Here is a 20,397-nt window from a genome sequence, read left to right as displayed (position 1 = left end):
CTGCAGGAGGCTGAGGTCTGGTAATTTTGCAAGCTGTGCTGCCGGCTGTGTATTGCTTGGATGACTGTCCCTCCGGGGGATCTGGTACCCTGAAAATCAAGGAAGGACCGTCAGGTGCAGGAGGCGTAGTCAGATGTCTGCCCGAGATGGTGCTTGTTTGTAAAGAGATCAGGTGCAAGATCTCGCGGCAGGATTTCAGATAACAAGGGCATGAAACAATAATAGATTTTTCATCAGTCAAGAATTTGCCTTGGGTCAGTTAGCTTTTTACTAAGTGTTTTTGCTTTAATCCCAGTGTGCTTAAGACAAAATAGCTGGGAAATCTACCCCCCCCTTTTTTTCCCCCCCCATTTAATAGCTAACCTTGGAAAAGTGGCTATTCTTCTCTCAGGTTAGCAGTGCACACGGGAATAATTTTTAACCTGCTATTGCTGAGCCAAAGCGAACTCAATCCAGCCCAAACTTCCTGCGGCTTTCGAAGGGGAAATGATGAAGTGTCAAGTCACTGGAAGAGAAACAATCAACCTTAAAAGAGGTTGTAAATGGGTCCGTTTCTTCCGTGCAATGTCCGAGCGTGATGGCAAGGGGTGGAATTTGTCAGCTGAGCTGCGGCACGTGTTTTCCTCCCTTGGGCAAGGCAAGGGAGCCCGAGTCTGGGTCTCTCTCTACCAGCTGCACAGTGAGAGCCTGGCGCAGGCAGCTGCGCTCGGCGCTGTGGGAGGAAGGGGCCCCGCGTCTTGGGTGCCTGATCAGTCTGGCATGAACGGACTCGGTCCGCTTACGGCCCCGAACGAGACCCATGATTGCACTTTCCCTCCCTCGCTGCTGGTGACCGGCTGATGCCGCGGCCGGGGAGCGGACGTGCGCGGCAGCACCGGGTCCGCTTTGCAAAGGGGCACTGGGCGCTGTTAAAAGGGACTTTCCTGAAGCCCTGTCGCGTGGGGGGAATTAAATCCCACTTCCTCGGAAGAAGGTGCTGCGTACAAGGTGTCACGGCTTGCAAGCGTTCAGTGGGAAGTGGGTTTTAGATGATGCCCGTCCGTATTTGAATACAACGCAGGTGGTAAGCAAATAAACGCATGCAGCATCAGAACAACCGTGTCGTGTTCTGGGCTGGGAGCTTTTCCCCCTGCTGCTAGGGACATGCCTAGGTGCCAGCCAGTGTCTGTTCCCGTCCCGCGGGACCATCTGCTCCTAGAGATGCAGGTGGCAGCCGCGGGTGGGGAGCTGGCTGCCTCGCCAAGCAGCCCCGCGGTTCCTCCTTGCCGCCGTGGGCGCTGGGACCCTCGGATCTGCACGTCGTCAGCCCTGACTTCTGCGGAAGCGGCTCCGCTTGCCGTGGGCTAGCGAGTCTTTCATAACCGTAGCTACGGAGGGGGGTGGCTACCCCTTTGGGCAACCCCAAAGCCGTCTCTTGGGTAAGAGGTGGCAGCGGAGCGTTTCGGCACTCGGCTCTGGGGATTGCGTAACTAATGCGAAACAGCTAATACTCACCATGTATCATCAAGGCAGAAATATTTGGGGGCAAAACAAGCCTGTTTTCAGGCAGCTGGTGAAAGTTGTTGCGACAGCTGGCTCCTCGTCTCGCACCCGCGGAGGGGAGGCTTGGCGTATCTGGTTCCTGTGGCTGGTTTTCTTCCCCCTCGCGTGAGAACGTATTTCTGGGGACTTGACTGGGTCCTGAAGGGTTTCAGAGCTGTGATGCGACTCAAGCGGTGGGAAATTCTGGATTCGACCTGTCTGTTTTCCTCTCCGCTGTCCAGGGCGCCAGCTTTTGAAGGCAAAGCGCAGCCGCTTTGCAAGGGGCACCGTGCCCGGCAGTGTCCCCAATTCCTCTGCCGTTTCCTCAACCCTGATTTGTGCCGGCTGCTGCTCTCGTTTACCACGTGCTGAATCTGCGGTGGTCGTGTCTGTGCGACGGCTTCTGCGTTATGATTCCCCATTGCCATCCTTGGTGCCCTTCCAGCTGTGGTCCGCTCCGGCGTGGCAGCAGCCACGTGGTGCTTGTCCTGACACATGGGCACCCGCTGGCATCTGACAACACCCAGTGGTGGGGGTGAGAGTTGGGCAGTAACTTGGAACAGTTTTGCAACCTGAAAATGAGAGATACAAGCGGTGGGACACTATTCTGACTAATTGCATCTAGATTAGAGATACTGAGAGATCTCAGAAAGATCTGCAGCTTATAGCTGGGCGTTGGTGCAGTGATTGTGGAAAGCTCCATCTAGCTTGGGACGTTTGCGTTAAATTTTTGTCTCTGAAGATGAACCCAGTGTGGAGGATGCTGCTGCTAAAGAACCAGGTAGAAATGAAAAGTACCTTTAAAGCAGCCACAAGTCTTTTTTATTAAAAACACCCTAACCAAACAAAACCCCCAAACATTAGAACTGTGCAAGGGTAGTAAGTCTGAGCGTAAAACAGATGATGAAAGCCTAACGCATGAAGGCACTGATATTTATTTACCCCTTTTTTCCAAATTTAACAGACTAGCTCATGCCACAGAGTCAGTGCAGGCTCTAGGCTCTGCTGTCCCCTCCCTCAGGAAGGCAAGTCCACAGAAGCATTAAAACTGTGCCAACGCTATGGTAAAATGGTGTGGTAAGGAATTAAGTCCACCAGCAATTTTTCAAGAGCCTGTTGAGAGGGGCCACGTTAAGGCGAGCGCAGCGCATCTGGCGCGCCGGAGCAGCCGGCGGGGTTGGGAGAGGGAAGGACTGTTAAAGCAGGGTGTGAGGAGTGTAAACTGCAAGGGGAGCAAAAGTCCAGTGAGATAAGGAAGGTCAAAGACACTGATGGGCTTTAAGATGAAGCTTTTCAGCAATGACCTAAAGAAGCAGACTTCAGCAGTGACTGCAGGTAGGTGTCCCCGTAGTCGGGAGATCCTGGTGTAGCTTCAGCTGAAGGAGCAGCACAGCAGGGAGTTAACAGTGCCGCTCTGATGCGTTTCCACTGTCGTTTTATGTATTTGCTGAAGCAGTCGCACCTCTAACACCAGTGTTCACCACAGATAAGAAAACCATATCAAGGTAAACCTCACACGTGGAAGTGACTTTGGGCTATTAATAGGTGGAAACGGGGTGTAAAAGTGGTAAAACAATATGTGGAGTATTTATCTACGGAGCTAAAAGCAGTTTCCTTGTTTCCAGGAATACAGGTTGTCTGCCAAGGACGTTGGGACCCACTGACGCTGGCGAGCGGCTTTCCTGTCTTAAACTAAAGTCCTGTGAGCGTGTGTTCGCAGTTTCCAGAAATCTCTGGAGAAAATCGGAGGTGAAAGTACTGCCTGTGTATTGAATGAGGTGAGCTGGGTAAAGAACACCCTTTAAAACCAAGGAAGTCTCTCTATTCCTCTCTCTTCTGAAAAGCTGTGTATTTTTGTATGGATTCTGCATACCAGAAGCCTGCGCTTTCCTTTGCTCCGGGCCTTCCCGTCCTGCCCGGTTCAAGTCGGGTGCCCAGCTCGCGTGGGTGCTATTGCAGTTTCTCAACGCAGGGCTGCAACCCTTGACGCCTTCTGCTGCGTTATCGGTGCTCCCCCTCCCGCCGCCGCCTCTTTCCGTCCTGCCGCTTGGGCAAGAAGCGGCGCCTCCCGCGATGGGCGAGGCGATCCTCGGTGGGGAGGTGGGACCGTTCCCTCGCCTGCCGGGCCGGCTGGCATCCTGTGCTGTCCGTCGCCCTCCGCCAGGTGAGGGAAACATCTTCGGGAGCTGCGTGTTGCTCCAGGCCTCTGCAGGCTTCGCTGCTCCAACCCGCTGTAGAGACGCGGATAGTGCTGACATGGAGGGATCCTTATAAATAAACACTTGCGGCTCCGTAAATACGGCCGTTAAGCAGTGGTAGATAAGATAGGGGCATGGTCTATATTTAGACTTGCTTAGTTTTGCAGAATATGCAGTGGCCTTGACCAGAGCTGGGAGCATTAGCTCACCTTTGCGTTCGAGTAGCGTGTCCCCGTGGGCAGAGCGCCGGCCCCAACCTGCGGAGCTCTAATGCCGTGCGCTGGGAAACGTTGTCTAGGGCACCCTTGGCTTTCCTCAATCCCCGTCTTCCCAAGGCACTCGAGCACCGGCTCTTCTCCAGTAACACTGGTGGACAGGGAACTGGTTTTCTTCAGCCTGGTTCTATCTTCTCCAGGTAAAGGGAGGTTTTATTTTTGAAGTCGTTTATGGTTTGATAGCCTGGCTTCCTGTGTGCGTGTGGAGTTTGTGATGGCTAGTTCATGATGCTGAGCTTAAATCTCCTCCGTGGGGGGAGAGCGCCCTTCTCAACACGGTCCTGGCACCTCGCTTTCCCCTGGCCTTTTGGCCTGCAGGGAGTTCTCCTACCTGTCTCTGTGCTAAAAGCAGCCTGGGAACTGGAGTTTCGAGTTGCGATCTCACCGGCGCGCTCGAAGGTGTTTTCTGAGCGCATCTGCGCTTCGTGCTCAGACGTTCGAGTAATCCTGTGGTCTGCTCGGTGTCAGACAGAGGAGAAACCAGTTTGTTCTCGGTTCTGCTGCTGCTCTGTTTGGTGGCCTCTGCACCTCTTGCCTCCCACGCTGTCCTTCCTTGTTGACACCGCACCTTGCTGGGAGAAGGTGCAAGAACTAGCGTGGTTGGGCTACAGTCCTGGGCTGCTCGATGCTATTAATATAAACCATTTGCTATAGTAGGGTGGGAGACCCTTCATCTATCACAGAAGAAGGAGCTGGGCACATGCACAGGGCTACTGCACCTCAAGAGGCGCTTCCCTCAGTTTGCTCTGCCTTGCATGGATGACAGAATTTCAAAACAGTGAAGTATGTTGTGATTAGTAACAAAACCTCGGGTGCCCGTGACCTTGCTTCCGTGATCTTTGCTACAGAAACGCAGCAGAGACGAGGCTAGGCTGGATCAGAGGCAGGGCATCAAGTCCCTAGATGCACGGGTAATGCAAAGTACATGTGTAGACCTACTCGTAGGAGTGCTGGCGCGTAACTGCTGGCCGGTCGGGGATGGAGCGCTTAGCAAGCTTCTGCTCTGCTCTCAAACACCACATTTGCAAGCACGGAGAGTGTCGTTTCTCCCCTTTGCTGCAGCCCCAGTGTACCTGGTCAGAGCAGTTTCTGCTCCATGGAGAGCTCAAGTGAAAAGGGCTGATCTGGGGGAATGGGATTGCTACAGCCCTTCTCCGGGAAGGGGAAAAAAAAAAAAAGGCAGAAATACCTGCAGATTTCATAGTACGGGGGGGCAGTTTAACACTGCTCACCCACTCACTTCCTTGAGCAGCAGCAAAATTGCTGGAGAAGGAGCTGCCTGTCGAGGGCAGGGCATGACTCTGCCTTGCTGTCACGTGCTGCAGCACTGCTTAGCTCTGGATTTACCCGTCGGCTCGTCCAGACAGGCACAAGAAGTACAGACCTAGGAGCCAGCGCCTCTTAGTCACGCTCCCTGGGCACCAGGTAAGTAGCCTTCCCTGTCTGGGAGAACGGTTGGACTGGATTGAGAGGACCGAGGACACCGCAGAGCTCAGCTTGTGATCTGATCCCTTGTCTGATCCCTTCCTTAGGGTTCCTGGTATACAGCAATGGGCTTTAATTCAGACAAAAACTTCATTTCGGGGAAAGTACTTATTAATGACAAGGTTTAGTGGTAGCTCTGCTTTTTTTTCATCTCCTAGGTGAGAGATGACACAGGGATGTCTTCTTGGTTTTGTCTGACTTCCATTTTGCTTCTTGCACTGTTTCTCCTCCCGATTTGGTGCCGTGGTGGGTTTGTTTTAACGTGTGGCTGCTGAATTTCTGGTTGTCCATAGCTGTCCTTTAAGCAGTTGGTAGAGATCTCCAGCTGAATGCAGTTGCCCCTGCTCTTGGAGAAATCACTACTCTGTTCGTGGCTCTCAAGGAAAACAAGGTTTGTAGGAAATGCTTGGGCTGGAGAGGGGTATGGGTGGGTAGGGTGGACTTCCACACAGAGGAAAAGTGGGATAATCTAAAGGCAAAGAGCTTGTAAGCAATGAAGCAATGAGGAGAGATTGCTAGGACAAGCTGAGCTTCAGGAGCTTGTACCCAAGGCAGAGACGCTTTCTGAGCACCTCCAGGAGCTTGAGGCTGGTCCCCTGGTCACTTGACAGCTCCTGCTGTGTCTCACTACTGGCTGTGGGATGACCTCGGAGACTACGTGATTCAGTGTTTGGTTGCCTTAAATCTAAAATAGCCTGCTGTGATGCACCAGTCTTCCCTTTCAGTGCAGGCAGGTCTAGGGATACATTGATTTCAGGTCCCATCTTACCCAAAAGCTGTCGGCTCCCATGGTCGTGTTGTGACTTCTCGCCTGAACGCACTGGTGAGACTTTCAATCCTGTTATGCTGCATTGAGGGAAGCTGTGTTTTGGGAGCTGAAATCTTTCCTCTTCTGCAGTAAGACCTCTTTTTTTTTAATGCCACCTATTGTCTGCTGTAGTGACAAATTCCTGGGAACTGCACTTGGTGGGGAGGCTGGATCCCCTTTTAAACCGGGGGGGAAGCCTGCGGGGTTTATCTGCGTCTTGTAACGAGGGCTGGTCAAGGCTTGTGTTTCCCCAGTGTTGACTTGGGGTGATGAAGGCATCGCAAATTAATCCTCCTGTCACTCGCTGCTTCTCCAAATGTGGCTTTCTCCACGTCTGTCTTTCCTCACCCCAATAGACGAAATGTCTTAATTATTTAGGAAATGCAGCTGGATAGAAAATCTGTAAGCAGAGCAGGTCGACGAGCCTTGGTGGATGCGAACAGCTTTAAGTTGTGTTTTCTTTTAAGAGAGGGCTCTGCTTGCCACCAAGTAGATTCATGAGTGTAGATGGGAACTTTAGGCCTCCTGCAGCAGGCATCTAACACCATCTGCTTCCAGCCCAAATGGACCACAGTTGCCAGGTCTCTGCCTGCTTCTGGGAATTGCTTTAGATCTTGTCTTTTATCTCCTGGAATCTCAGTGAATTAGTTTATTATTTCAAAGGCCACTGGAGCGGATCGGCAGCCTCAGAAGGGCCCTATCTCTTTCCAACATACGTTACCGCTTTGTAAGTCCGGTGCCCGATATTGGAGACCTTGAATTCTGGACTCCTTCTGCAGAGCTCTGGGTTGGCGCCTTGCAAGGTGAAGATGTTTTTATATATCCTGCTATTGATTGCTAGAAGAAACCTCACCTGAGGGGCTTGCCTGGCTTAATGCACACGAGCAAATCCCAGGCTCTGAAAGTCTGAGGTATGGCTGTGCCGTAATATCTCACCTGGTTTTGCTGGTTCTAGCTGTGGCTGTATCCACTGGTATTAAAAGGGAATTTGTGCGGCTCTCCCAGCCCTCCCATCCTCTCCTGGTCAGTATGAAAGGAGCCAGGAGCTCTTCCTGCTGGAGAGCTGGACGTACAGCTCCTGGCGCCTGCTCCAGGTCAAGGGCATGAAGGACTCAAACTCTCTTTGGAATTGTTGAGATGGAAACACAGCTGATCTCCCAAATCTCGGTCATGGCTTCAGGGGGTCATTATTTCTATGTTGATTTTTGGTAGTATTCCACAGTCTATATCGGCTGAAGTGGTTTGCCTCCATCTCTAGTAAAACCAATGTTGGTTTGATATAATATTTTTTTTCGATATTAAAGTTGCTGGGGAGTCCCTGGGGAGTTGGGTGTTTTTAGTGTGAATTTTATCTCTCTGGAGAGTGCTAGAACAATTTGTATTCTTAGCAAGAACCTGTTTGCATCTATTTCGAAATAAGGGAGAAATTTCTGAGGAGTGTGGTATTTGCCACATGCAGGGACAGCTCCTTTCTGTTGGTCTCTCCTGATTTTTTTTTTTTTTTTTTTTTTGGAATACAAGAGAGGATTCCTCATCCGCTCTTCTTGTGGGATTAGTGATGAGGAAACCAAGGTATGGGTGAAGGACGGGCAATTTGGAGCGAGAGGCATGGATGATTGAAATCTAGGAAGGCTTTTCGGTGATGCTAAGCATCACGGGGAAGCATCTCCAGAAATAATTACCCTTATGGATTTGTGAAACTGTTGGAGCAAAACATTCCCTTTGACCTGTCCTTGCTGTGCCCTGCAATTAGCTGCATGCAAATGTGGCGGTGTTACTTGCTGCCTCCACCATTGCGCCTCCTAACAGTGATATTGGTATGGAAATCATGTTGACTAAGCTAGAGGCAGAGTTTCCAGTGGAAAAACTAGCTTGGAGAAATTGCTCTTCTAGATAAGAAATGGAAACGTGAAAGAAGTAGCCTGTAACAGCTATTTCCTCCTATCCGTAATTAAAATTGCCTTTCCTGCCCCTTTTGGCTTGTGGAGACGCTCGCCACTGCGAATTTGTGAATGGGTTAGGGTTACAGCACCTTAATGCCAAATCCTGCGCGGTGCAGCTGGTGTGGATTTAATTTAGGAGCCTGTTCCGCGGTTAAACGCTTTGCTCTTGGCCAGCTCTGCGACCCTGCTGGATTCCCGTCCGGGAGCTCGAGGAAAAGGGAACCGCGGGGCACATCCGAGCGGATCCAGCCCAGCAGGACCCCTCCAGGAGCTTGCAGCACCCACCGTGTTTCTTCAATAACCCGGACCCCACGCGTGGAGTTTGTCTTTAAATCTCAGTAAAACCGTAGTGGGCAGAATAAGCATCAGCTGCCCCAGCCATGGTGCCATACGGAGAACGACGGTGCCGGTAAACACGTGTTTGCATTCGCTGCATCTGTCTGAAAAAGCCAACAAATCCGCGGCTTCCCACTGCTTGGCAGCGGCGATCCTGCAGCGTTCCCAGCCCGGGGCTGGAGCTCATCGTGCACCACCTTCGGTAGCTCCAGTCTCGATCGATTTTTCTCTGCTTTGATTTTTAATAGTAGCCCCCAGCTAGTTTTCCGTAGCCGTTGAGGTCCTTGGGACAGTCAGACAGGACTTCCTGTAGTCAAGCAATCCGTCTGAGCATGACTTCTGCCTTTCCCCCCTTCCCCAGCCTGCGGTAAGTCATAAAAGATGCTGGAAAATCTGAGCGGGCTGACGCTTGTCTGCACTTTGTCCCTCTCTTTCCCCGAGCTAACGAATACTTCAGGCAGGGAAGATGCTGGCTCTTGCTTTTCACGTGGTTCTTAAATAGCTGGTCGGTCTTTAGCAGCTTCTCCCAGAGAAGCAAGTGAGGAGCCCTTGCAGCCTGCTGTCCGTAGGGAGATCTGCTGTCGCTGGGAGCTCGGGATGCCTCTTGGAGGTGGCTGAGATGTGCCCAGGGCACAGCTGGGAACAGGCTCTTCCATCGAATCTGGGCAGAGCAGCTTGCGGGCTGTTTCGGTGAGTCAGAAGGGAAGTTGGACGGGGCTGAATCCTTCCTGTGAACTGGCGCTTGAGCACCTACTTTCCTGCTAACTTCTCAGCTGAGATATCCTGTGTGCGACTTCTTCCAGCATCCACTTCTGCCCCGAAGTCACAAACATGCAAAAATCGGACTTCCACGCTGGTGTCAGACTGGCTGTGACATTATTAGCATCGGGAGCTTTGAGCCGAAATAGGAAGGAGTTTCTAGTAGCAGCTTGTCTGACGTGCAGGTGTTAACATGCCACGTACGTTCACTTTTTCTGGACCAATTTTGACATGTGTTTGGAGACAAACATGCACAGACCAAGCGGCTTGACTGCAGCTGGAGCAGCTACGGCAGCGGTGACCCTCAGCTCCCTGCGTGCGCTGGAGCGCGCTGGGGCGGTGGGTGTGCAAGAGCTCTGCTAGGTCTGGAGGAAGGTCTGTGTGCGCGCGGTGTTGCTGAGGCGGCATGGTGGTACGGATGCGAGTTTGGAAAACTGTGTCCTTCAGGTTTTTCCCCTAGTCGGACAGGAAGAAGTTTCTGTTCTGGTTTGGATGTAACGTAACTGGGTTTTGGCCTTAGTCAAAGAACCATGTTTTCAGTGGTGCAGATGGGGAGTTGTGTCAAAGCTGGAAACTCCCTGTTGCTGTAAATAAAGAGATCACACAAGCTGGTTTTGAGATAATCCAGTTTAACATCTTACAGCTGCCTCTTTTCCTATCTTAAAAAAAAAAAAAAGAAATCATAAACATGTGCAACAGCTTATGAGTGAAGGGAAACCAATATAACTTCCATTGTGCAGATCCAATATTTCTTCTTGTCTTACTCAAGCCTTTTGGCCTGCAAGGCATGGGTTGCACGACCGCTGTCGCTTCTCGTTCATGACTAACATCCTCCCGCGGTACGGCTCAGGAAATGAGACGGTCCGCTGCAGCTAGCGCGACGGTGGGCATGGTGGGCTCCCCATTCCAGTCAATGCTTAGCTATTTTTCGAGGTTGCACGTGATCCTTGCAAGGAGGAGAAGCAGCAACCCTTGCAAAGCACGTGCACGCAAAGTCAGCGTCGTCTTGCAAAACGTGCAGCCCTGGGGTGGTCTCGTGGGGAGGCAACAGTCAGTGATGGTGTTGCTTCCTGCCCAAAACACAGGGGACATGGGGCAAACGCTGTCGCAACTGAAACGCAACTTGTTTTAAGTGCCAGCTTCTAGTGGACTTGGGCTGAAAGGTGAAGACTGTGTTGGTGCAACAGGGAGGATAACCGGATCCGTGGAGCCCAAGCGCCCTGGCTAGTCTCGTCTGACACGTGGGACCCTTCTGGGTGCACGGTCCCTCCTGGGTCTGCAATGGGTTTTGTGACAGCTGGGAGCTCAAAGGTGGCTGGCTTGTTTTCCTTGCAATTTCCCACTCCCTGCTCTCCTGTTCCTGGGGTGAGTTGCCCTAGCGCTGGTATGTTTGATCTGCTCTGCTGCTTGCTTTATAGGTTGGCAAGCTTTCGCCCTTCCCTCCTCCTCTCCTTATTTTCCTGTTTTTCTTATCTGCAGCTGCTAGGTCTGATGCAAATCACAGCTCTCCCATACCCTAGAGTCAGATGATTCTTCCATTTGGACAAAGAGCTCCGTTTCTTCGGATGGGGCAGACAACCCAAATGGTTAGGAAAAGGGCAGGGAGGTTTTGGACAAGGCTGGGAGAGCTGTCTCCTTTCCTGTTCCACCTGATCGCTCACAGTAGTCATCTCCTGCCGTTTCCCACAATAGGGGAAATGGGAATTGTTTACCCCATTCCTGGAAACCAGTCTCAGTCCGGGCAGACAGAGTCTGACCCAGGAGTGCCGGGAAGGCCCTGCCATGCGCTAATGCGGGAGGAATGCCAGCTGCCTCACCTTGCTCCGAAACCTGGCCGGGGACCCTGCTGCCGCCAGACGCCGGCTCTGGGGATGCCAGTGCCGCTCTGACCTGCAAAGGGACAAGAGCAATTGCTGTCCCCGTAGCAGCTCCCGCTGGAGCTGGTGGGATTGGGAACTTCCAGACTGTGGGAATGTTTCTGATCCGATTGGCACAAAGAGCCAAAACTGCCCGGAAAGCTAAAATTGCAGAGGATGCAGTTCACAGCATAGCTGATATTTGTGTCCACCATAAAAATAACAGTACAAAGCTTTTAGAGTTGCTTTGCATGATGTCAGGTACTGACTCATTGCTTCTCGTTCTCATGGACTACTTTTTCCCCCCCGCAAAAAGCATCACTTTTCTGAAACTGTTTTGTATCTAAAGGCTTTTTTTGACTTTTTTTTTAACTCTAGAATTCTTTGGACTCTGAATCTTTAAATGGATCAGTGTCACAGCTACTAAATGTTAAAGCGCAACAGCTCCTTTGCTCCAAAGTGACATTGCAAGCGATCTAGGGTCGTGCTTGTTCATGAGGGTCTTTATTAGCCGGCTCTTCCCCTCGGTCAGGGGGATTACGAGCTGGTTTAATCATACAGCCGGATGAATCTAGGGATGGGATTTCAGACAAGAGGGAGAAGCCCCAGATCTGGAGAGCACGAGGCTCCCAGCAATCAGCAGAGCTGTATTGAATAGGCTGTTTAGGAAGCCCGGACGCCTGTTGATCGGAGCCCATCGCGGCCCCTTCTGGCCTCTGACTCAGTGCCAGGGGACGCTCCACCCTTCCTATTGCACGTTTCTTTCCACCTTCTTTGCGATGATGCTCTCAAAACCTTTAGCAGTCTTGAAGCTTGTTGCATTTCAGGCTGGTTCCTGCCTCGTGCCATCTCCACCGCGTTTGCTCCTCGGGGCAGGGACGGCTTCGGTGCTGTGCTGGGGTCTGTGGGCGCTCCTGCAACGTGGTAATTGAGGGTTCCTCTCTGTTATTACTCTTATCAGCGGCCGGTGGCCTCTGCCGCAGATGGGGTGTGCCAGGCTTGCTCATCCTGGTTGGCAGACGGTCTCGAGACCTGGCGCAGACCTGCAGACGCTTGCGTCAAGGCGGTCCAAAGAGGATGCACCTTTAGGAGAGGCTCATCAGCTGGGAACGAGGGCAAAGCCGAAGGGGAGCTGGCTCCAAGCAATTCCTTCTCCAGCTTCCCCCCTGCCTGCCAAGGTGACACCAGCAGATTGTGTTGTAAGGCCACAGTGCAGGGAAGAAGCTAAAGGGGAAGCTCCACCAGCCTCTGGCATGCGGCTGCGGGACAAGTTGCTTTAATTTCCTTGATGAAGGAGAGTCTGAGAAAGGACATGCTGCTCACCTAAAAATTGCGTGTTAAGGCAAGCCAGCTGCCACTAATGTGGTGCTCATGGGGTCTTCCTTGGCTCCCAGATCCAGATGGGCTTCTGCAATGAGTGCCCTGTTTGGTTTTTGTGGCTTAAATGACAAAGCGTCTTGTCAGCGAGGAGTCAGGTTGGAGATATTTTTGACGCTGTGCCCAAGCCGTAATGTGGAAATCTGTTTACTTCATTCCTTCCATTTGGGGGAACGGTGCTTAGAAATGTTTTCTTCTTTTACCTTCGCATGTAAGGATTTGTTGCCTAATTGACGTGTGAGATCTCATAAAGATACTTGGCTAATGTGGTAAAAGAGCTTGTAGATGGCCAGGTGTTTTTCTTCTGCCTCTCCATGCTAGTAAAGCTGTTGCCAGAGGTTGCATGGAGATGCTCATCTCTGGCTGCCTCTTGTCCCTCCCGTACACCTGCTTTCTTGGCCTCTCTCACGTGCTGTGAACAGGCTTCTCCTGCGCTTCCCATCCGGGACGTTCACAATTGACATATCCAACTGCTATGGTTCGTGCTTGGACTCCAAACCCAACCGCTGGCTGCAGCGGGTGCAAGGTGAGGCAAGAGAAGACACGTCCAAGATCTTAGATCTGCCCAGCGCACGTGTTTGTTCGAGGACTTGTCATTATATCTTTGGATTAGCGAGGCTGGACGTGTTTTGCAGCCTACCTAGAGGGTTGCGCGCTTTGCAGCTTCTGCACGTCTGCAAGGTCTCCTGGTGCCACTCTGTGGGTTGGAATTTCTCCCCAGAACCCTGGGAGAGTGATATTCCTTCACAAAAAAAAGTCAGGAAGGGCGATGCTCGGGGTGGTATCGCTGTGTTGATGACCCTTGATCTGTGGGCAAGTCAGAGCAGGGAGACCCCAGTATTTGGAGACCATCCTGTATCTCTCTTTGCCCTCTGGTTTCCCTGTTCACCAGATTAAAGGGTTCTGGACAAGGCGGTGAAGAGGGCAGACTTGGTCATGCCTTGTCGGTGCTTTTCTTCTAGCTTTGCCACCAAGATGTGGCTGTTCAGACGTCTGCTCCTAACTACGTTAGCGGGAAGCGCTGGGGCGGCTGTAATTGGGTTCAGTGTCGCCTTGGGCTTGTTCCGCTCTAAAATCGCATGAAGTGTTTAGAGCAAGCTTGGAAAGTGCCTGATTCCTCACAGGTAATGAGATCAGCACCTTGCTCCTTACGGGGGGATTTTAGGGGTCTCTGACCTTCCTGAAACTAATATTTATAGCTCCTTTGGTTGTTGCGCAGCTGCAGTGTGGGACCCTCCTCTGAATGTCTCATTGCAGTGACATAATTTTGCGGCCTGGTAGCGTCTGGCCTCCTTGGGGTAAGAAGTGTCACGCTTGCGTGTTGCCTGGCATAGGGGCATCAGTAGATGCTCCGGGAGGGTTTTACATTAATCAAGTTAATGGCAGAAACAGTGGCACGAGCCAACTTGCATCGGGTAATAAATAGCTGCCAGTCTCGACACTGCCCTTGCTCAGCTCTCAGAAGGTCCCAGTCGCTCTGGGTCTTGCAAAAAGCTGGAAAAATGCGTTTCCAACCTAGAAATGGAGGCGAGTGGTGTTAAGAGGAGTCCAGCCGGGGGAACTTCACCTGCTGCATCTCTCTACGTGTGACGTGTAGAGCTGCCTTCCACGCGCAGGCTGGCGCTGGGCTCCTGGTGTGCGTGTGGAAGCAATGCTTTGCCTTCCCAAGAAGCTGTCAATCAGCTGTCTAATAAATCTCCTAGCAAGTAGCTGAATAACAGGGCTTCCTGGAGCTACAGAGGGAAACGATTTAATTGCCTTTTTTTTTTTTTCCTAAATAGAGAAAGGGGTTGCTCGCATGCCACGACTTGATGTTATGAATAGCCCGATTTGTGCTGGGAAAAGGCTCTTGAAATGCAAGTGCGTTGCCAGAGGCTCTGAAGAGGCCGCGTGGAGCGTCGTTGTGTTTTCACATGTCAGCAGTGGTGTTAACTGAGTGCGCGAGCCAGGAAAATAGGGAAAACTTCCATGTGAGAGCGGCTCTCTCCAAGACTCGGCCGAGTCATCGGTAGCGAGTCAGAGCAGCGTCAGGGGTGAGGATTACTCTGACTTCAGCAACCAGCCTCTTCCTTCCAGGCCGTGTGGGTGAAACTTTGTTTGGTTTGGCAGATAAATTCACCCCAAAAATGCCTTTTGATGGGGCAACAAAGATGCTGAGAACTTGACAAATACTTTCACAATATGTAACAGTTTATTTTCTGCACCCTGAAAACATTTAACAATGTTAGCCTTTGGCGTTGGAGACTCAGCCCTGCTTTTAACTAATGAAATGTCCCCTTTTGTTTTCTGGGAAGCTGTCAGCCCTTTGCTTTGACCCCCTTTGATCCCCTGAGCTTAGTTTCTCTGCCAAATTTCAGTCTGGCAAAGCCTGAACCCCTTGGGAGCAGTTGAAGTGCAAACTCCCGTTCTTGCAGGCTTCCAAGGCTTCTCTGGACAAAGCCATGGTCTTGCTTCTAGGTGTAACTAAACCTCTGCAGGGCATGATGTGATGAATCTGACCCCACCATGCACGTCCAGAAACCCCTAGTTCTGCCCCATATCCCGCCTCCCTGCTGACTTATCCTTCCAGGTGTTGCAGGCTCCTGTTTTCCCGCAGTTCAAGGCTGCTGTCCGTAGCAAGCTGAGTCTTGCTTGCATGCACAGCTCAAAACAAGTGCTCTACAGGGCTCCCTTACGCTGGGAGTTAGCGTTAAAAGGTATTTCTGGCTCCGCGTATCAGGAAACCTGGCTCCGTTTTTGTCGAAGCTGCTGTGTGTCAGCCCTAGCTCTGGCTGGTGCTTCGGGACCGTGATGCTGGGAAGGAAACGCGCCGCCGTGCAGCTGCTGAGTAAGAGTGAGTAAGGCTTTTAGCGGGAGCTGAAAGCTCCTCTGAAGCCTTTTCCCCTCTGCCAAGTCTCGGAGAGCCGCGCGCGCGAGTTTTGCAACTCTGCAAGTCAGCAAGAGAAAAAGGAAAGTGATAAAGAGTGAGAAAAGTACTTCAATGAGATGCTTCCTATGAGAATGAGTGGTTACTGAGGGTAGTCGGAGAAGAATACAGGCTTAAAAGCGAACAACCATCCTTGGGGCTCAGTGCGGAGGAGGAGGAAGAGCAGACGCTGTTTCTGATCCCCTGGGTGAGCAGCTAACTTTCCATGTCCTCGTTTGTCTTTCCGTAGCCCGGGTGTCCCTGCTGCATCCCGTGCTGGAGGTCCCCGCGCTCGCGCGGCCACCCCCGGCTTGCCGGGCTGCGGTTTCAGCGACTGTTGCACCGCTCTTCAGGGCGACTCGCTGGGCTTCCTGCGAGTTGGGCTGTACCTGGGGAACGAGTCTCCTCCGGAGGCTGCTTTCCCCTTCGTGCAGAGGTTGAGCCTCTAACAGCTGCATGTTTTAGCTTCCCAGCTAAATCCTCTTGCTCTTTTTTTTCTTTTGACCGCAGCTTTTTTTTAGTTAATCAGAAAGCCGTTTCCTACTTGTTTCCATGCTTGGTGTTAATGACCCTCCCAGTTGCGGTGATGGAGGCCCCGCGTGTGCAACAACTGAGCGCTTTGCACGCAGGCGAGCGGCCGGCTGTCTAACTGCCCTGACATGCTGCCGTCGAGGGGGAGGCATCGTGCAACCTCGGGCTGAGTCTTTCTGGCGTGCCTGGCCAGCAGCAGCGAGCCCCTTTTCTGGATAAGACAGGGAGGGATAGACACGGGACCGGCTTTAGTCTCAGCTTGCTGCATCTGTCTGGCTTCCCAGGCCATCTCTGCCCAGGTACGTGGGCTCCCGCTTCTCCACCTGCAAGCGGCTCTATCGCAACCCTGGCTGTAGCAGCTGCTCGGAGGAAGATCGGAGCACAGCTACCAGCTGCAACTCTTTGCAGAGCAAACAGAGCCGGTTTACTTGTACCAAACCGTTCTTCCCCCTCAGGGTCTCGTTCGGGCTGGGCAGGTGAGACTTTCCCATGTGCCCCATCCTTGGCTGAAGCGGCTTCTGCATCGCTGCCTCGTCTGGCCGCGTCCCAGCGGAGGGCTCCGACTGTTAATTACAATTTCACGGCGGTCCCTGCCAGCGTGTTGCGGCTGTCCTAGCTTTGCTACAGTGATAGATGATCCGTCCTGCCTTGGATCGAGTTGAAACTTGAAACTTGAAATTTCCTGACCGCTTTGCGGGTTTGCTACGTTGGGAATAAGCTGATGCGAAACCTTGGATGGAGCGAAGCGCGGCTGCACGGAGCCAGCCCTAGGGCTTTGCTGGGGCAAAACGCAGCTCGCCGCAGCTCTGCCGTAACCCACGGCCAAACTGCTCTGACCTGCTGCAAGCCCGCTCGGCGGAGGTCAGCGGCCTTAACGCAAGCGCTTCTGCCTCCTCCGAGAGGTGAAGGCTAAATGTCAGCGTGATGAACGAGCGCCCTTGCACGGGGGCGGAGGGAAACTCCCGTGAGCGCTCCACCCCGCACAGACGTCACTTCCATTACGGGGCTGAGTAACGTTTTCCAAGAAGTCAGAGGCGGCAGGTCGAAGCAGCAGCAGCATCCCTGCGGGAATTGAGTCTGGCACCAACTTATGAGCCTCGGTGACCAAATCTCCCTTTGCTTTTTAATTGAGAGCTGGCACGAGGAGGTGCTGGGCGGGTAGAAACGAGCTCTCCTAGTGACCGGCGGCTTGACTGGTCCCGGTCGGCATCCGCTTTCCCCATCCTGCCCCATGCGGAGTAGCTGGAGGTGAGGGCATCCTCGTGCATGGCCCTGGGTGGCAGAGCAGGCGGCAGCCCGAGGGCCTCGAGGAGACGCTCGGGGAGGGCAGAGCATCTTAACAAAACCTTTCCCTGGCTCCGGCCCAACGCTGCGATATCCCAGTGCCGGCTGTGCCGCTCCTCATCCATGAGCGGAGTTGCCGAAGGAACAAAACGATGCGAGGAGGGAGGATGAATTCCGCGTACTCGTCTTCCAGCGTTGCAATGATCCCATTGACTTTGAGCGTACGCGCTCGGCTGAACGGGGAGCGGCGTTAGAGCAGCCATTCGGCTCCGCTTAATGCCATCCCACGCAGGGCGGCGGGTCTCGCGCTGCCGAGCCCTTGACAGGCCCAACGGTGAAATTTAAATTTATAGGAAAATGCTGCTTGAGGTTAAAGGAACGAGCTGCGCCTCTCTCCCCGTCGTCTCTCCTTCCTGCGCCCTTGCTCTCGCGGGCGGTAGGCGCTGCGTTCACCGGTGTGTTTCTCTGTTGCGATATCGCCTCCCTCACCCGGAGGGGTTGCGGGAAGCAGATGAGCGGTACCCAGCCGGTGCATGGGGGCAGGTTATTTCGAGATTGCAGCAACCCTGCTCAGCACGTGCTGCTTGCATCCCGCCCGGGGCTGCAGTCAGACGGTCGCCGTTGACTCGCCGACCTCAAAAGTTTTGAGCTGTTTCAGACCTTGTCACATATGTCTCTTTGGTTGCAGGTGGCTCCATGTCTCAGTTCCAGAGCTCCTGGGAAATGCACCAGCAGAACATGGCTTATCTTCAAGATACAGGTAAAAATAACTTTCTCTGCATGGAGGATATTCTCCTTGGGGCTGGGCGCTTTTTCCAAGCAGTGGAGTGGACTAGGACTCCTAGCTAAAGGCGCTAGGAGCATCGGTTGTGCTAATTTTCCAGGCAGGTACATCTACAAACTAAGAACTGAGAAGAATCCAGCCCTGAACGCGTTCTTTGCACGTGCGTGACTGGATTTAAACTTTATGGATGTCTTAAGCTCTGTTTTCAAGAAGCAATCTGAGCCTAAAGCTTGCTGGCCCTCAGGGAAACTCCAGATCCTCAGGAGCTTTGGAGCTGCTTTGGAAACCAGGCAACTCTGGGTACTCCAGGGAAAATCTCCCCTGTGCCTCTGCCAGCTGTAGAGCCTCTGGGCATCGTGTGCAAGCTCCGGGCGCTGTGCAGAGCCGCTGTCTGCCAGCGGGGGATCGAGAGGAGCCCGGACTTTATTGGGATTGAACAACAGTCTGGCAGACTTGTACTGACTCCTAAATTACGGAGCTGGCTTGCTTTTTTCTGAACTCATTTTAGTCGCTGGCCTGGAGTCGCTGAGCAACTGATATAAAGAGTGTTTTATACAGGACAATTCCAGCATATTAGCTAAAAGCCTTTGAAAAGCGGGCTAGACCTAGACAGACAGCCGCTATCTGCTGTGTCTCTTGAGGAAATGCTTAACTGCAGTATTAAAAAAAGCTTGCTTGAAAGTACCAGCTCCAAAATTGTTCATCCTGAGACGCACAAAAGGAGAAACTCTGCCCTGTGCATGAGGAAGCTGCAGCACAGAAGCTGCTAAGAACTCGCTGGGTGAATAGAGCTAGAAATATAACCAGTCCTATCAAACTGCTGGGTGTATTAGCTGGAAACAGTGTGGTCTTTCCCAAGATTTGGCACCATGAAAGCTTCTAATTTTTATTCTCCTGGTAGCTTTAGATACCTTTAGATCTTTCTAATAGCAGACAGATTTCTGCCAGTGGATACTGTAAGCCAGGAAAAGTCTATTAAAATCTCCACTTCAGTATACTGCTGTTCAGCCGCATTGCACATAATCCACAGTGGGAGCCCCGTTTCCATCCTCGCTCGCTTGTGTCCCTGCTGAGGATCTGTTTTAAACCCCGCTCAGCTGATTTGCGATTGGGATTTTTTCTCGCTTACGGGAGCCGACACGAGTGCGTTAGTGTTACTTCCTGCCGGTGCTCGAGGGAAATTTTGCTCGCGCTCATAGGCGGCCTGACCTCTTTCCCTGTGGTTTCGCTGCTTCGATCTGGGCAAATTCTGGTCCCTTCGAGGCTTTTTTGGAAACAAAAGCAAAGGAGGGGGGGGGGAGGGGAAAAAAAAGAGGTTCTGGGTTGGCTATAGGAGTTTTCCCACTGAAGCACAGCAAAACCAGCGCAAGAGCGTTCCAAGGTGCGTTCGTGTGGCTGTGAGCATGGGAAGGGGGGATCGGCGATATCTTTGTGTAGACGCACAAAATAAGCGTGCTCAGTATAGACTAGCTAGACCCCGCTTTATGGTGTTAGCGTGCAGAGCCAGAGAAACACAGAAGCTTTTCTCGCCTGGTCCCATTGAATCCAAGGGGGGGAAAACCCTTTATTTGCATGTGACTTGCTTTTTTGTAAAGCTGTGACGGATATAAATGGGTGTCCGGCTTTCTCCTCTCCCCCCCGTGCTCTCGCAGACATGGAGACCGCGACGGCCAGCACGTCGCTTCCCGACCCGGCCGGCGACTTCGACAGGAACGTGCCCCGTATCTGTGGCGTCTGCGGGGACAAAGCCACCGGCTTTCACTTCAACGCGATGACCTGCGAAGGCTGCAAGGGCTTCTTCAGGTGAGCCTGGGTCTCTGGGGTGGGGGGAGCGTTCGGCTTTTCCTCCCCCAGCCGGCAAGCTTTGAGGAGCCGGACGATGGGATCGCCGGGATGCTGCTCGGCTGCCGTTCAAGCTGCCGGCTTCCCTGCAACGCCTGGATGCAAACAGGTTTGCCGGACTTGCGCCAGTATTGCAAACCGCACATCTTGATAGCGGAAAGGTGGCGAAGTGCTTCCCGTCTTGTGGCTTGCTGTGACACCCCGCTACTGGGAAACGTGGCGGTTCCCGTTAGCCGGAGGTTTGCATCCGTTCAGGAGCAGTGCAGACCTTTGCATGCTGATGTGCAGTGTGGTGCGCGCGCAGGGCAGCTGGGCCTGGTAAAAACGCACCTGAAACTAGCAGTCTTTGGAAACTAAACTTGCACAACAGCCACAAAAACTTTTCCTTTAAAGCCTCTGAAGTCTGCTCTGAAGCTCTGCGCGTTTCCGTACCGGGACGGGCGCGGGGTGCTCTGCCCACGTGCTAGACTTTCCAGACTTGCAGGCAGTTTTT

General features: G+C 52.6%; 2 protein-coding genes across 4 annotated transcripts in view; one reads left to right on the top strand and one right to left on the bottom strand.

The window, feature by feature from the left end:
* LOC106491476 (zinc finger protein 345-like) overlaps positions 1 to 20,397 on the bottom strand; it is a 154,376-nt gene that overhangs the window by 98,420 nt on the left and 35,559 nt on the right. The window lies entirely within an intron of this gene.
* Positions 1 to 20,397, top strand: part of VDR (vitamin D receptor) — a 36,544-nt gene that overhangs the window by 1,167 nt on the left and 14,980 nt on the right. The window contains exons 2-4 of one of the 3 annotated variants that reach the window (XM_067314126.1): positions 3,147 to 3,299; positions 17,967 to 18,038; positions 19,715 to 19,865. In XM_067314126.1, coding sequence (XP_067170227.1) covers positions 17,975 to 18,038; positions 19,715 to 19,865 — 215 coding nt within the window. In that variant the 5' untranslated portion in view covers positions 3,147 to 3,299; positions 17,967 to 17,974. Of the gene's footprint in view, positions 1 to 3,146; positions 3,300 to 15,659; positions 15,672 to 17,163; positions 17,243 to 17,966; positions 18,039 to 19,714; positions 19,866 to 20,397 lie in introns of those variants that run through there. The other 2 variants (XM_067314128.1, XM_067314127.1) reach the window with 2 other exon arrangements.

The sequence above is a fragment of the Apteryx mantelli genome, chromosome 33, assembly GCF_036417845.1.
Source record: "Apteryx mantelli isolate bAptMan1 chromosome 33, bAptMan1.hap1, whole genome shotgun sequence".
Taxonomy (NCBI): Eukaryota; Metazoa; Chordata; class Aves; order Apterygiformes; family Apterygidae; genus Apteryx; species Apteryx mantelli.
This window is presented reverse-complemented; position numbering and strand designations above follow the sequence as displayed.